The sequence below is a fragment of the Sinocyclocheilus anshuiensis genome, unplaced genomic scaffold (assembly GCF_001515605.1).
Source record: "Sinocyclocheilus anshuiensis isolate Anshui unplaced genomic scaffold, SAMN03320099.WGS_v1.1 scaffold355, whole genome shotgun sequence".
Taxonomy (NCBI): Eukaryota; Metazoa; Chordata; class Actinopteri; order Cypriniformes; family Cyprinidae; genus Sinocyclocheilus; species Sinocyclocheilus anshuiensis.
The window spans coordinates 215199-233060 of NW_015549571.1; the positions used below are offsets into that span (position 1 = coordinate 215199).

Genomic DNA, 17862 nt, shown 5'->3' on the forward strand with positions numbered 1-17862 from the left:
CATAAATTGTTTATTTTGTATTACATTATGTATTTTAACAGTGTTATTCAATGAAACCATATAATTATTAATTAACCAATCATTATTCTTTTCTCGGCACCCTGCGTACTCTGCGTATACGGAGGTACTGCCTGCATGCATGCATGCAAACACTCACCATCTGAGATGTGTCCAAAGAGACAATGGAGCGAGTCTCCTCACGAGGGCACTCTAGCGCACTGGACACACTCGTCCCACCTGATCGAGAGAGAGAGAGAGAGAGAGAGAGAGAGAGAGAGAGAGAGAGCGCGAGAGACAGAGAGAGAGAGAGAGAGAGAAAGAGAGAGAGAGAGAGAGAGAGACAGAGAGAGCGATCTATAATTTTGACCCATACAATGTATTTTTGGCCAGTCTTCAGTGTCACATAATCCTTCAGAAATCAGTCTAATATGCTGATTTGCTGCTCAAGAAATTGATTATCATCAACTCTGAAAACAGTTGTGCAGCTTATCTTTTGGTGTAAATGTAATCTACAGAAAACAATGTTCTTTTTGTCATTTAATTTGTGCTATTTTTATTTGGAGTGTGTTCAGAATTAGGGGAAAGTGAATAAAACAGCAGGAAAGTGCAAAGAAGCATAAACTAAAGCTATAACAGTTAAATGACATGCAACAGCTAAAGTGGTAGTTTTTCATCTTGTTTTATATATAAACAATATTTAAAATGATAATTCCGATCATCAGCATTAGATGCGTTTTATTTATGCAGGTACTTGCCTCCATATGGTATCAAGCAGACGTTGTGTTTGCAGGCCAGCTCCACAATCTTCTCCACATCACTGTGACAGCCTGAACACAAATGAAAAGACCATTATAATCCACTCAACTTATTTAAACCACTTTCATATCACTAATAACAAAACATCTCTTACGCCTAGAATACTGTTCAAGACTTTTTTCATGTTTTTGAAAGGTCTCTTATGCTCACCAAGACTTCATTTATTTTTATTTAGAAATAAAAAGTAAAAACAGTAATATTGTGAAATATTATTGTAATTTAAAATAATTGTTTTCTATTTTAAACTGTAATTTGTTCCTGTGATCAAAGCTGGATTTTCAGCATCATTACTCCAGTCTTCAGTGTCACACGATCCTTCAGAAATCAGTTTAATATGCTGATTGCATCTCAAACATTTCTTATTATTATCAGTGTCGAAAAACAGTTGTGCTGCTTCATATTTTTGCAGACACCATGATACTTTTTTTCAGGATTCTTTAGTGAGTAGAAAGTTCAAAAGAAGCAGAAATCTTTTGGAACATTATAATGTGTTTACTGTGTTTCGAACTTTTGAACAGTTCTGTACAACTGCAGAACATTTTTGTTCTGCAAAGGGAAAAAAAAACCCACCTCAATCCCGTTTACCTCCAGATAAGTGGATCAATATCTAGCACTGACCCACTGGAGCACATCTGACTGCCCACTAAACATCCCACACAATAACACACAGTGAGTGAATCTAAGCTCAATACTGCACCTTATTGTTTACAAACCGTCACATTTCTTCGTGAAAGAGAGTATTCAGTTGGAAATAATGTCAACTGGAACATGATTTCAAATCAATTTCAAATTCACATTTCATTGAGATCATAAAAAACCAAGCATTTCTCGTGTGTGTGAGGGGCGACTGTGATGGTTACAGGATAATCTTCTGAGGGTGAATCCTGTACGATTGGAGAACCGCTGAGGTAAAGGAGGCGTATAACGGGGAGGCAGATGCTTTGCTGGCCGCTTGGGTACTCTTCTAATCAAAGCTCAGCCATCAATCAGAGAGAGTGAAATGGGTGCCGTCAGGACTCCACCAATAAGAGAGCAGCTAGAGTATCACTGGACGGCAAACGCCCTCTTTCCCGCAGTCACTCACTCGGCCAAACCACCATGTCGGGCACCCGTCCTATCCTCCCCTCGCGCAGGGCAAAGACCTCATGCAGGCAGTGACCTGAGGACGACAAGAAAAAAAGCTTTCAGAAAGACATCCAAATCCAGCTCGTTCATACTAGTAAAGTACTAGACAATAAATAGCACCCAAATAAACGGAAAAAAGGGAGTTCCTGATCTTTTTTGTAATATGAACACCTATGGTCCAATTTATTAACTTGAGGTACCCAATACGGTTTTGAGTAATACTGTAACCTCTTAATAAACATATCACCATTTATAAGTTTTAGGCGAGTATGATTTATTTTTTAAAGAAATTATTACTTTTAGGATTAATTAACTTGATCAAAAGTGACAGTAAAGACATTTCATCATTTCGGTTTCAAATAACTTCTGTTCCTTTGAACTTTCTATTTATCAAAGAATCCTATTAAAAAAAAAAAATCGCGGTTTCCACAAAAATATGAAGCAGCGCAATGGGTTTCAACAGTGATAATAATAAGAAATCAAAGTAGTCATGCTGAAAACTCAGCTTTGCGTCACTGATAATAGATGACATTTCAAAATACATTAAAATAGAAAACAGTTATTTTATATTGCAATTTTATTTGTGTTTCACTGTATTTTTGATAAATACAAGTAGCCTTGGTGAATATAGGAGACTTCTTTCAAAAACATTAAAAAAAACAAAATCTTACTGACCCCAAACTTTTGAACTGTAGTGTATTAGGAATAATAAATTAAATGACTTATTTTCATATATAAACTAAAGAGTAAAGTGTTTTGACCAAATCAAAATTAAAATAAAAACGGATTTATCTCTTTTTTTTTTCTAGCAAACTCTCTTTTAAAAGTAAACTCTGTAATTTAAAAAAAAAATTCTCATATTTCACCCCTTAATCAAAAGAAAATAAAAACATAACCTGCAAAAATAAAACCTATTTTAGGACCATTATAATTTTTGCATTGTCATATTCAATGGAAAAATGATTTACCAAAATAAGGTTGCATTTCTTTATGAAACAAATTTCCCACAGGTGAAATACGAAGTAAAACATGAATAAATGAAACCAAAAAAAATTGAAAACTTTCTGCCAAACACAAAGATGTCAGTTCTGTACCATGAGCTCGGAAAACCCGGTCCTCTGGGTCATGTGACACGGCCAGACCCGCAGCTTTCAGATCCTCGACGAAGGGCTGGTTCAGGTTAGGAGGAGCAACTGCACTTAAATTCAGACTGGGCTGGAGGAAGACACACACACACACCATATTACACACACACACACACACACACACACACAAGAGTCTGATATACAGCAGGTCCGATATATCACACTTGACTTACTGTCGCAGGAGATCTGTGCTGTAAATTGGCACCAAACGTGCCCTCAAACCAGTCCTTCAGACTTGGCAAAATCAGCCCACTCAACCGATACCTGAAACCACCGAAACACACACCCATTCAGTCAAGCGGTTTCATTACAGTCAACACAGCAAACTACATTTGCATTGCCATGTAAAGATTCCTGTAAAACATGTAGATTTTTGGTTCTTAATTCAACTCAATTGTATACAATTAATGACTCATTTAATCGATTAAATCTTTCTAATGAACGACTCTCACTCTCTGACCCAATACTGTCAGATGAGTCCTGCCAGGGGCCGGTTGCATAAACTGTTTAGACAAGTCTTAAAAAGTTAGTTTTCCTCAAGACTGGTCAGAACTTTTATGAAAAGGCAGATTGGTCTTCTTTGTATTGGAGACGTAAGACTGATTACCCCTTGGCAACTGCTAGTTCTTCAGACACAGTCTTAAGATGTTTATGCAGCTGGCCCCTGGTGTTGAGATGCAGCAGTGCAGATTCCAGACACTAGATGGCATGAGCACACCACACTGAACCACGAAAAACTACATCACGTGCACCTCTAGTCCTCCACACAAAGGAGCTGACAGTTCCTACCAAATCTTAATATATATGTGACCCTGGACCACAAAACCAGTCCTAAGGGTCAATTTTTCATCGGAATAAATCAGCTTTCCATTGATGTATGGTTTGTTAGGATAGGACAATATTTGGCCGAGATACAACTACTGAATATCTGGAATCTGAGGGTGCAAAACAATCTAAATATTGAGAAAATGGCCTTTAAAGTTGTCCAAATAAAGTGCTTAGCAATACATATTACTAATGAAAAATTAAGTTTTGATATATTTACAGTAGAAAATTTACAAAATATCTTCATGGAACATGATCTTTACTTAATATCCTAATGATTTTTGGCATAAAAGAAAAATCAATAAATTTGACCCATACAATGTATTGTTGGCTATTGCTACAAATATACCCCAGCGACTTAAGACTGCTTTTGTGCTCCAGGGTCACATATTTCTATTTACACACACACGCTTTACTTTTCCATTCCCAACTAGCAGCTGCAACGTCATCAGTCGGCATAACAGACAAAAGCAACATTGTTTCTCTGGCACAGTGACCTCATCTCATGAGCCAGCGTATATATATATATATATATATATATTATGACATGCCTTGTATTTGTTATGATGAAATACTGAAGCAACAGCATATCATCTGGGCATGTGTTAGATTAAGCAGCGCCACTGTGTCTGTATGACTACACAGAAAAGGACACATTGTGTGACTGCGTGTGTCTGTAGGTCCTTGAGACTGTGCTTAGGGAAACTTCTCCATCCGGGCCAGTTTTATGAGTGCCACGCTCTGTGTGAGAGGCTGTTTATGCTAGTGTCCTCTATGCAGATGTTTAAAAAGCACAATGACACGTTTCAAAACACTACAATGCCCAAAATTGTCCTTGCATAGCTAGAAGCATTCATGCACTTGAGAAGAATACTGTATGTTTCGACTGAACTGTAGAATTTCTTTAAAAAAAAAAAAAAAAAAAAGAAAGAAAAAATTTACTGACCCCAAACTTTTGATTAGTATTGTATATTGTAACACAACATTTCTATTTTGAATAAAGACTGTTTATTTATCAAAGAATCCTGACACAAGTATCACAGGTCCCAAAAAATATTAAGCAGCACAACTGTTTCCAACATTGATAATAAATCAGCATATTACAATGATTTCTGAAGGATCATGTGACACTGAAGACTGGAGTAATGATGCTGAAAATACAGCTTTGCATCACAGAAATAAATTATATTTTTAAGTATATTAAAATAGAAATCAGTTATTTTAAATTGCATTAATATTTCACAAATTTACATTTTTTTCTGTAATTTTTATCAAATAGATACAGCCTTGATGAGCAGAAGAAACTTCTTTAAAAAAAAAAACATAAAAAATCTTACTGAGCCCAAACTTTTGAGTGCCAGTGTAGACAAATGTACAAATACAGTGTACTTCATACAAAATGAACTGTAGAAATTATTGTTAAACTTAATTAACAAAATCTTTAAAAGTTAACTTGACTATAAATGTATAATATATGGTTAATGTTTATAATATGTAAATGGTCATAAATATATAAATCATTTACAAGCTCTATAAGGCAAAAAGGGTAGGCTACATCTTATAAACTTGTTCAATATTTTGAACACTTTTCAGCCATCTTATCCTGACAAATTTGTAATATCTTCTTTCCATCTTTGTCCAGAATAAGTGGAAATTATATTTAAAGGAATGCTGTTGTCCATACAAATAAAAGCCAGTGGGGTCCAAAACAACGACTTTCACTATACGGCAGGGTTCCTCAATAGGCGGCCCGCGGAAAAATGTTTGGCCCGCGCTAATTTCAAATAATGTGGCATGAAAATTCAAAGTAAGAGTACAGAGTAAAAAAAAAAAAAGTACAGATTTTTCATTTTTTGGTGAATCATCACTAAGATTGTAGTGCTGTCAGCTCTGATTGATTAACACATTTACTGTATATCATGTTGAAATCCACAGATTTCAATCAGTGCAGTAAAAATATCGGAGTCTATACGTCTATTCTGAGTCTAACTGGTGTTTGTTTGGTGCCTCATACTCACCGTTTCCCTGTGAACTCTGCTTGACCCTTTTTATTGAAGAGGAACCTCGAGTCACTGTAACCCCAGCCATTCCACTTCATGATCTCCTGTCTGAGAGAGAGAGAGCGCTTGAGTTTACGTGCCATTTTACAACAGCCAATAGCAAAGAAAATTCAATGATATACAACCTTCATCTTTACGTCTACAAATATAATATTCCATTTTAGTGGCCATTATAGTGACCTGATCCTTTGTTAGGATAGGACAATATTTGGCTGAGATACAACTATTTGAAAATCTGGAATCTGAGGGTGCAAAAAAATCTAAATATTGAGAAAATCGCTTTTAAAGTTGTCCAAATTAAGTTCTTAGCAATGCATATTACCAATCAAAAATTAAGTTTTGATATATTTACGGTAGGAAATGTACAAAATATCTTCATGGAACATGATCTTTACTTAATATCCTAATGATTTTTGGCATAAAAGAAAAATCAATAATTTTGACCCATACAATGTATTGTTGGCTATTGCTACACCAACATTGATAATAAATCAGCATATTACAATGATTTCTGAAGGATCATGTGACACTGAAGACTGGAGTAATGATGCTGAAAATACAGCTTTGCATCACAGAAATAAATTATATTTTTAAGTATATTAAAATAGAAATCAGTTATTTTAAATTGCATTAATATTTCACAAATTTACATTTTTTTCTGTAATTTTTATCAAATAGATACAGCCTTGATGAGCAGAAGAAACTTCTTTAAAAAAAAAAACATAAAAAATCTTACTGAGCCCAAACTTTTGAGTGCCAGTGTAGACAAATGTACAAATACAGTGTACTTCATACAAAATGAACTGTAGAAATTATTGTTAAACTTAATTAACAAAATCTTTAAAAGTTAACTTGACTATAAATGTATAATATATGGTTAATGTTTATAATATGTAAATGGTCATAAATATATAAATCATTTACAAGCTCTATAAGGCAAAAAGGGTAGGCTACATCTTATAAACTTGTTCAATATTTTGAACACTTTTCAGCCATCTTATCCTGACAAATTTGTAATATCTTCTTTCCATCTTTGTCCAGAATAAGTGGAAATTATATTTAAAGGAATGCTGTTGTCCATACAAATAAAAGCCAGTGGGGTCCAAAACAACGACTTTCACTATACGGCAGGGTTCCTCAATAGGCGGCCCGCGGAAAAATGTTTGGCCCGCGCTAATTTCAAATAATGTGGCATGAAAATTCAAAGGCAGCATCAGAACGCGACATTAACTTACATCGTGTCTACACCGGACGCGAGCGGCGCGGCACATTAAAATACAATAGAACTCGTTATAATCAGTGATGCTGTCTACAGATGCGGCACGACAAATCCCCGACAGAACACTGCTGACTCGTTCTATTTATAACGTACTGACACAAAGTTCAAATGATTTGCAATGCTTTGTCACGTCCAGTGTAGATACGATGTGACAGCAAAACATGGCAAGTGTGAAGTAAAGAAAAGTGGACGCTGAAAATAGATGATTCAAATGTGAATGGACTGAACAGTTTTGAGTGAGTGAGTGTTGTGCTCCAGGGTCACATATGATAACAGGCACTCATGAGTTACTATAGAAGTCCTGAAGGTCGCTCTTCTCACTTTTCCCATCACATACCACATTAGAATTTATTTTCAATAAAAATTAAGAAAATGTTCTAAAACTGGAAGTGCCTAACGAGTGTTTAATAATGATAAAAGTATTTATAATGCTTTGTCACGTCCAGTGTAGATACGATGTGACAGCAAAACATGGCAAGTGTGAAGTAAAGAAAAGTGGACGCTGAAAATAGATGATTCAAATGTGAATGGACTGAACAGTTTTGAGTGAGTGAGTGAGTGATTCCATCTTTGTTATGGATGTTGGTTCCCAGTGAGTTCACAGTTTTAACGTAAGTTTGCTTTAGCCTAATTTATTTTCAAGATCTGAGGTAAAATATCTATTGCTGCTTTCGCTATGGCTATAAAGATCACGCAAAATAATATTCAAACTCACATTAGACATTAGTCATATTTTGTATGTTGTTCCTGCCGCGACGTCGCAGAAAATAAAAACCATTTCTACAATCGATTTCCGTGTCTGTTATTGTCGGTTAGTGTCGCTGTCACGGGTGGTTAGGATGTAAATAGCCGCTGCCGTATTTTTCTTACCCTCAGATCATTTGTAAAATAAGAAAAATGCACTTAAATTATTATTCAATATTTTGTTGCCCGTGGAATACCATGAAAATGAATAGCCTATTAGTTCAATAACCTACCGTTCTGCCAGTTTTCACCTGTGATATTATAACAGTGATAAGAATTAAACTTGTATTGACTCTGAAGTATGCAACGTCTTTTTGTCGGGTGCTGTTGCCATGGTGCATCGTAATATCGGAGCTCCATTGATCATGGCTTTTCATAGTCGTTGTACACGCGCTAAACTCAGAGTCAACCTACTCAGTCGATTGCATATGGCAACATAGCAGTGTTACTTATGTTGTTCCTGCCGCGACGTCGCAGAAAATAAAAACCATTTCTACAATCGATTTCCGTGTCTGTTATTGTCGGTTAGTGTCGCTGTCACGGGTGGTTAGGACAAAAACTACATAGAAAAGATACTTTTTATCGCGTCGTGTCTGGTTGGGACACACGGTGTTACAGTTTGATCCCCCCCAAAAAATCTAAGCATAAAAATATTAATACTGACAAATTTAATAATTGAATCTGCAATTAGGGAAAGTGGAGAGAAGAGATCCAGTCTGGGAATGAGCAGGAACAGTTGATTTGCATGGTAGACATGAATATCCAGATTTTTTGTTTGTTCATTTGTTTTTAATATTCAACAGGCAAAGTTCTTCTGTATCTAAATGCAAAAATGTTCATAATTGTTTGAATAAAACAGACTACTTTAAATTATTATTATTATTATTTTATATTTTTTTGCCTGTGGGATACAATGAAAATGAATAGCCTATTAGTTCAATAACCTGCCGTTCTGCCAGTTTTCACCTGTGATATTATAACAGTGATAAGAATTAAACGTGTATTGACTCTGATGCAGAAGTCTTTTTGTCGGGTGCTGTTGCCATGGTGAATCATAATATCGGAGCTCCATTGTTCATGGCTTTTCATAGTCGTGGTGCACGCGCTTAACTCAGAGTCGACCTACTCAGAGTCGATTGAACTAACTCAATTCAGCTGTTCTGAAACCGAAAACTCAACAGTTCCCCATCTCACAGAGTAAGTCAACTCAGAGTTCAAGTTTTAACCCAGAGTTGGTTGAACCTCCTTATTGAAACGGGCCCCTGCTCGGTCTTGTCTGTCAGCGTGTTGTCAGTTTCCTCTTTGCTCTGCGATGTATTTTTTACTGTGAGAACATGGTGTGTAGTGTGAGAGTGGCATGGCTTGTCGGACAAAGCAACAGTAACTAAGGAGGGCGGGTTTTTGAGAAGGGTTAATTGAGTGCAAAACTGTTTAACAAAATTATGCCATGAGAAAATGTTTTGGTTTGAAAATAAAAGAAAAAATAAAATAAAAGGATAATTTTCTGTATCCTGTATCCATTTTTAACATTGAACTGTCATTAAAAATGATTTTAAAAGTGACAATTTGAGTTTTGAAATTTGAAATTTTGTTCTCTTATGCTTGACAAGTTTTATCAAGCATAACATTTCACTGATCAATTTGTCAATTTAAAACTTATAATATTTCACAATATTACTGTTTTACTGTATTTCTCATCAAATAAATGCAACCGTTACAAGCATTCTTTACAAGACTTCTTTCAAAAATATATAAAATCTGCCTATAACATAAAATAAATTCAAAAATATGCCTATAACATAAAATAAACAGAAATAATGCTATGTTAAACTGCTTACACTATGTATAGTATGTATAGAGTTTACCTCTCATCAGTGCTGATGAAGTAATAACCTTAAATGAACAGTTTATAATGTTCCTCCACATCACATTCTCCTTAAATTACGAAAACCCTTATTTATAGTTGTGAGCAGAGCTGGGAAGTAACTGATTACATGTAATCTGGATGGCGTAATCCGATTCCAAAAATTAAGTACTTGTAATTAGATTAAATTACATTTTAAAATATTTGTAAATCAGACTACGGTTACTTTTTTTATGGATTAGCCTACATGATTACATATTATTTACACAATAATAAAAAAAAAATTATGATTTAATTAATTAATTGAGCTTTTTAATAAACTCATAAACCCCCTGCAGGTCCTTCACAAACCCAGTTTGGGAAAACTTGATGTAATATAATGTTTAATGCACTTCATATTGTTGATAACAATGAGTGGAATATATTTTCTTACTCTTAATATGGTACAAAATTGGTATCCTATTTAAATCAATGTGAGAAATGGGATATTTCAAAAGTAATCTAAAAGTACTCTGATTATATTACCTAAAATATGTAATGTAATGGATTACGTTACTAACTACAATTTTTGTCATGTAATTTGGAATCAGTAACAGACTACAATTTGTAAGGAATCTACCCAGCTCTGGTTGTGAGGATATTATCTTAACTTGAACCGTCAACTGGTTTGTGGTCTTTAGCCACGGCCAATCACTAACAGCACACTTCTCTTCTCGTTTCTCAGACCTCTACACATGAGTAACGATAAGTGTGATGATTGCTGATCAATGATTTGCTTATCAAGCCAACTAAAGCGCACGATGATCCCTCCAGGCTTCAGTGCAGCTGTGATCTCTGGAGCGCTGCGCCCGCTGTGGGACTCGACTCAAAACACACACACTGTCAGATTGCAGAAACACGCGAGAGGGTGATCAGAGACAGGAATCTTCTGAGAAACAGACACAGTCAAACCCTAAAGCACTCATCAAATGCACAGCCGTTCATGAGGACTTCTCAACAGCAAAGAGCAGTGTTTATGCTATATTACGCTATGTCCAGCATAAATCGCACAGGAAAATACTTTATGGATTTTTTAAGCATTGTAAACTAAAAGACAAGGCAGACTATTCCTACCATCAAATTCTGTCTTCTACTCACCTATATCATGACTTGCTTTCTTCTGCTGAACACAAAATTGCTATTCTGATATTCTGAAGAATGTTGGTAAGAATATTTGTATCAGTTTCCTCTTTGCTCTGCGATGTATTTTTTACTGTGAGAACATGGTGTGTAGTGTGAGAGTGGCATGGCTTGTCGGACAAAGCAACAGTAACTAAGGAGGGCGGGTTTTTGAGAAGGGTTAATTGAGTGCAAAACTGTTTAACAAAATTATGCCATGAGAAAATGTTTTGGTTTGAAAATAAAAGAAAAAATAAAATAAAAGGATAATTTTCTGTATCCATTAATATTTTTTAACATTGAACTGTCATTAAAAATGATTTTAAAAGTGACAATTTGAGTTTTGAAATTTTGAAGTTTGTTCTCTTATGCTTGACAAGTTTTATCAAGCATAACATTTCACTGATCAATTTGTCAATTTAAAACTTATAATATTTCACAATATTACTGTTTTACTGTATTTCTCATCAAATAAATGCAACCTTTACAAGCATTCTTTACAAGACTTCTTTCAAAAATATATAAAATCTGCCTATAACATAAAATAAACAGAAATAATGCTATGTTAAACTGCTTACACTATGTATAGAAAAGTCTTAGTTTACCTCTAATCAGTGCTGATGAAGTAATAACCTTAAATGAACAGTTTATAATGTTCCTCCACATCACATTCTCCTTAAATTACGAAAACCCTTATTTATAGTTGTGAGCAGAGCTGGGAAGTAACTGATTACATGTAATCTGGATGGCGTAATCCGATTCCAAAAATTAAGTACTTGTAATTAGATTAAATTACATTTTAAAATATTTGTAAATCAGACTACGGTTACTTTTTTTATGGATTAGCCTACATGATTACATATTATTTACACAATAATAAAAAAAAAATTATGATTTAATTAATTAATTGAGCTTTTTAATAAACTCATAAACCCCCTGCAGGTCCTTCACAAACCCAGTTTGGGAAAACTTGATGTAATATAATGTTTAATGCACTTCATATTGTTGATAACAATGAGTGGAATATATTTTCTTACTCTTAATATGGTACAAAATTGGTATCCTATTTAAATCAATGTGAGAAATGGGATATTTCAAAAGTAATCTAAAAGTACTCTGATTATATTACCTAAAATATGTAATGTAATGGATTACGTTACTAACTACAATTTTTGTCATGTAATTTGGAATCAGTAACAGACTACAATTTGTAAGGAATCTACCCAGCTCTGGTTGTGAGGATATTATCTTAACTTGAACCGTCAACTGGTTTGTGGTCTTTAGCCACGGCCAATCACTAACAGCACACTTCTCTTCTCGTTTCTCAGACCTCTACACATGAGTAACGATAAGTGTGATGATTGCTGATCAATGATTTGCTTATCAAGCCAACTAAAGCGCACGATGATCCCTCCAGGCTTCAGTGCAGCTGTGATCTCTGGAGCGCTGCGCCCGCTGTGGGACTCGACTCAAAACACACACACTGTCAGATTGCAGAAACACGCGAGAGGGTGATCAGAGACAGGAATCTTCTGAGAAACAGACACAGTCAAACCCTAAAGCACTCATCAAATGCACAGCCGTTCATGAGGACTTCTCAACAGCAAAGAGCAGTGTTTATGCTATATTACGCTATGTCCAGCATAAATCGCACAGGAAAATACTTTATGGATTTTTTAAGCATTGTAAACTAAAAGACAAGGCAGACTATTCCTACCATCAAATTCTGTCTTCTACTCACCTATATCATGACTTGCTTTCTTCTGCTGAACACAAAATTGCTATTCTGATATTTTGAAGAATGTTGGTAAGAATATTTGTACCATAAAACAGTTGACGGTAGCCACTGACTTACATCGCATTTTATTTAAATAATAAATAAATTTAAAAAACACATTTGAGGATCAGTAAACGAAGATTTTTTTTTTTTTTGGAGAACTATCCATTTAACTTATTTAAAGGGGTCATATGATGCTGCTAAAAAGAACATTATTTTGTGTATTTGGTGTAATGAAATGTGTTTATGCGGTTTAAGGTTCAAAAAACACATTATTTTCCACATACTGTACATTATTGTTTCTCCTCTATGCCCCGCCTTTCTGAAACGCGTCGATTTTTACAAAGCTCATCGGTCTGAAAAAGCGAGGTGTGCTGTGATTGGCCGGCTATCCAGAGCGTTGTGATTGGCCGAATACCTCAAGCGTGAGACGGAAATGTTACGCCCCTCAAAGGAAAAATTGAAATCGCATCATATGACCCCTTTAAAGGTGCACAGTTTAGGCCTAACCTCAAAGCATTTTTAACAACTTAAAGATGTGGTCAATTTGCCATTTCTCTGCAAATTTTTGAGGCAAAATCAAGAGATTTCAACAGGAACCCACACGTTCAGGAGCAGTGTTGAGGGTAACGCATTACAAGTAATGCAAGTTACATAATCAGATTACTTTTTTCAAGTAACTAGTAGGGTTAAATTTCAGAAACATTCCAGAAATTTTGGAAACATTCCAGGATTTTTTTGAATATTCCAGGGATTTTTGGAAAGCTTCCAGAAGCTTACCAAAACAATTTTCACCCCTTTGCAACCCTAGTAACTAGTAAAGTAACTCATTACTTTTACATTTTACAAGAAAATAGGCCTATCTGTTACTTTTTTAAATAAGTAAGGCAAGTTACTTTGTTTTCCCATTCACTGACTCCTCTCCCGTCCCCGTGTTGAGAGGAATTGAGAGTGAGGTGCAGAGGCACTTCCTTCAGCCCGAGGCTTATTCATTTCCCTTTTTGTGTGAAAGGGCCTTTACAGTTGCCAAAAATATAACTTTTGGCTTTTTTGTTATTGAAAAACAAAACAAATCCTGCACACTGCCAAACTTTGCAAAAAAAGTATCAAAAAAGTTTATTTACAACGTTTCGGTCAGGTATAGTCAAACATGTAATTGCAAACTAAATCACATTAAAAAGAAATAGTGACCAATCTCTGCGAAGGACCATCGATTAATAATAAATAAGCAAGCCCAGCTCAGGTGACAAAAAGTAATGCAAAAGTAAATGTAATGCATTACATTCCATAAAAAGTAACCAGGTAATGCAATTAGTTACTTTTTTATTGAGTAACGTAACACTGTAATGCATTACTAAAAGTAACTTTCCCCAACACAGGAGTCTCGCGTAAGGCCAAAAACGTCCCCAATACAGATTTCGCTCATGTTCAAGTAAGCCTTGCAACTTCACCACCTTAACTAGCAGAAACATTGCTTGGTTTGAAAGTGGCTTTCTTTGTCACTACGTCTACATGGCAATGGGAAACATTTTTGCTAAATATTGCTTATGTGGCCACAATTTACTTTATGTTCTTTGACAATGTTTACACATCCACACCACTAGGTGTCTGTGTAAGTCCAAGGCGACAAATACACTCTCATGGCAATTGGTATTTATTTTACATTATGGCAACTGGTGGCTAATTTGTATGAATTCGTCCAGTCTCTATCATATGTTTTTGGAAGATCTGCTTGCGCCCCATGCACAAACGCTGGTCATCTTCATGCTTTTTTTTCTAAAAATCGTACTTTACCACATTAATCACATTATACAAATTCATACAAAATCACCACCTTGTAAGGTATTTACAGTATGTTTTTCTCATGATATCAGGAAACTTCTCCAGCTAACAAAACAAGACCAACAAAATGGACCCGACAGGTAAAAACCAATGGCCAAAAACCAACAATTCTTGATGAGTGATTTATTTTTGAGCAGTTTTGTTCATCTGGCACACACTATCAAGAGGAAATGTTTTAAACCCCTTCAGTATAATGCCTGGCAAGATGAGATAATGCTGCAAAGCAAATGTTGCCAATGACTATAGGCAGTTCAACAACCTTTACATCTACCATTTCTCTTTGACATCAAACATTTAACACATACAGAAACTCCAGCAGTATCTTATCAATGCACCACACTGGATATACACTACTATCGGATAAAATAGTTCCTGTATTGTTCTGAAATGTCTCAAAAAGTCTCACAATTTATTTCCAGAACACGATGCATGATGGGATACACTTAGCCTCGAATACCACTCCCAGAGCGTTATATATGAGATAGTGTGGATTTAGTGTGCATTAAGGGCACTGTGCTTTGGTGTTTTTAAGACCTGGGACAGTCTTACGCACTTACTTCCTGCTGCGTGCATGCGCTCAAGTGACCAAGACTGCAAGTGTGGGTATTTGGACAGGCCTTTGTGGTCTTCATACCCACTTGGGCCAAAAACAGGAAATATGTCATGCAAGTGGTCAAGTGCAAAGACCGCAAGTGTGGGTTCATACTGAGAAGTTCATTCGGAGAAAACAGGATATGACAAAAAATAATAATAATAATAATATCTCAATCATTTGAAAAATCTAAATACTAAAATCTTTCCGCTGGGGCTCGGTAGGTTAAAGGTTGTTCAATGTCCAGCACTAGATGGCAGCACAGTGCCATTATCCCACATGAAGGAAGTACATTTTCACTCTCAGGAAATACAAAGTAAGGCCGCCACAGCCCTCATCCAACCAGAGCACAGCTCTGCCATACTAACTTTTGACATACAAAATACAACTTGTGGGGAGATCACCTCATATTAGCTAACATTCATAACAATAGACTGCATGACCAATAATCTATCCACTAAATTATAAGAGTAAAGTGATACCAGCTGTCAACAAAGAAAAGCAAGTAGCATGGAGATTATTGACCATAAGTGTGTAATAAACACCCCAGTGATGCAGTGAAGAGCCTCAGGCTAGTGCTGTCGACTCTACAGACAGACAGAAATAACCAACGCCCTTTCCGATTACAGAAGCACCATCACGTCCAGTGAAAGCACATGTCTGAAAACAGAGGAATCAGAATCAATGGGGGTTTCAATCTTTATAGACAGAAGGCCCCGAAACTCAGACTGTCAGTCAACGCCTTCCACAATCATTAATTATTATTAGCAGATTATTCAAGAGTTAAGGTCACCAAGCTCTATATATATTCTCCAAAAGAGCCTCTGGAGACTTTCAGAGGACCCAAATTAAAAGACTGTCACATTATTAAAGCTAAAGCTTGTTAAACAAAACCAGTTTCTATAGATGGAACGTATTTCATATAGCACCATATGTCTCGCTCCACATGACTTCTGTGAGGGACAGACCCAAATGTAAGCTATTAACTGAAAATTTGCCCTGGTTCTTCAATCTCGTTAACTTGGGGCTGGGTAGATGACGACAGACATTATTTTTGGGTGACCTATAGCTTTAAGGGCTGATGCGCGTTTATAATGTGCACTGGAGGAACCAGCAGCAGACACGCGTCTTCTTCAGCACTGGTTTGCTCGCTGAACTGCTGCAATAAGCACAATGCTCTGTGTCAAGAGAAAACCAGATGCGAAGTGTCCCTCAGTGTGCAGATATCGCGCGCCACCGCACCCACCTCCGGGATGAATGGACACTTTGTTTAGATCCAGCTCTAGAGCGCACAAACTGATACAATGTATCGCCCGCTTCTGCTGCTCTACTGCTTAACGCGACTGCTGTTTAATCGCAACGCAGTGTTTATTTGTGAGTCTGTGTGAAGAGCCGGGTCTCTCAGCACACAGGCTGACTCGCACATACCTCCTCCTCGGTACCGGTGTCGCGCTGCTCGGCTCGGACCGGGGCGCCTCGGCTTTGCACTCCTGCGTAGCGACGCTCGCGTTTTCATCTTCTGGCCGTTTCTGCAAATGTCCGGCTATGATCCTGAGTCTCTGCTGTGCGCTGCTGCTGTTTGACGCCATGCTGCTTCCGTGTTTGCTGTCAGAGGTCAGCGGGCGGCTGATGGAGATCACACCCACGTCCCATCATGCACCGCGCTCCGCCTCCCTCCCCGCGCGCTCTGCTCCGGTGCGCTATTGGAATACAGAGGATTTCCCTTAAAATAAACCCTAAACCATGCTGTTTATTTTTAGTTAGTAGATACCACTTTTTCAGTATCTATCACTATCTTATCTCTAATAATACCAGGGAAAAGATTATATATATATATATATATATATATATTGCTAATATGATAGTTGGATTTCCCTTAAAATAAACCCTAAACCATGCTGTTTATTTTTAGTTAGTAGATACCACTTTTTCAGTATCTATCACTATCTTATCTCTAATAATACCAGGGAAAAGATTATATATATATATATATATATATATATATTGCTAATATGATAGTATTTAGGTGTTTTTTAAATACATATTTAATCATTCTAAAATAGCAATTCTAAAATTCTACAATAATAATAAAATAAGGAAATCGTCAAAAATATGAAATAACAAACTATATATAGGCTATATAGTGCTGGTAACTGATTAAGTAGCCTAATCAAATACAAAATCTGATTCCAAACATTATAGTTGTAATTAGATTATATTACATTTAAAATGTAATCATTCTAAAATAGTCATTCTAAAATTCTACAATAATAAAATAATCAAAAATCGTCAAAGATATGAATTGACAAAATATATAGGCTATATATAGGGCTGGTAACTGATTAAGTAATCTATAAATACGTACTTACAAATATTATAGCTGTAATAGATTATTATATAGCTATTAGATTACATTACATTTGACAATGTCATATGTTATAGCCTATGTTAAATGCATTTTGAGGACATTATTCACACAGTGGCAATTATTCATAATACATCAAAATATATACATTTTTATTGTATTTTCTATCATTTTCATAATTTGTGTTCATATCTTAAATAACTCCAACTGTAAAATTCTACAATCGAATTATATATATATATATATATATATATATATATATGTGTGTGT

At 35.8% G+C, this 17862-nt stretch overlaps 1 protein-coding gene across 1 annotated transcript in view; it reads right to left on the reverse strand.

Annotated features, from left to right (window-relative positions):
- Positions 1–16879, reverse strand: part of LOC107657345 (alkyldihydroxyacetonephosphate synthase, peroxisomal-like) — a gene marked incomplete at its 5' end in the record, with an annotated part of 58503 nt that extends 41624 nt beyond the window's left edge. The window contains 7 exons of the mRNA XM_016445387.1: positions 158–237; positions 756–827; positions 1901–1975; positions 3036–3156; positions 3260–3350; positions 5930–6019; positions 16656–16879. Of these exons, the coding sequence (XP_016300873.1) occupies positions 158–237; positions 756–827; positions 1901–1975; positions 3036–3156; positions 3260–3350; positions 5930–6019; positions 16656–16879 (753 nt within the window). The remainder of the gene's footprint in view (positions 1–157; positions 238–755; positions 828–1900; positions 1976–3035; positions 3157–3259; positions 3351–5929; positions 6020–16655) is intronic.
- Between the last annotated feature and the right edge of the window lie 983 nt (positions 16880–17862).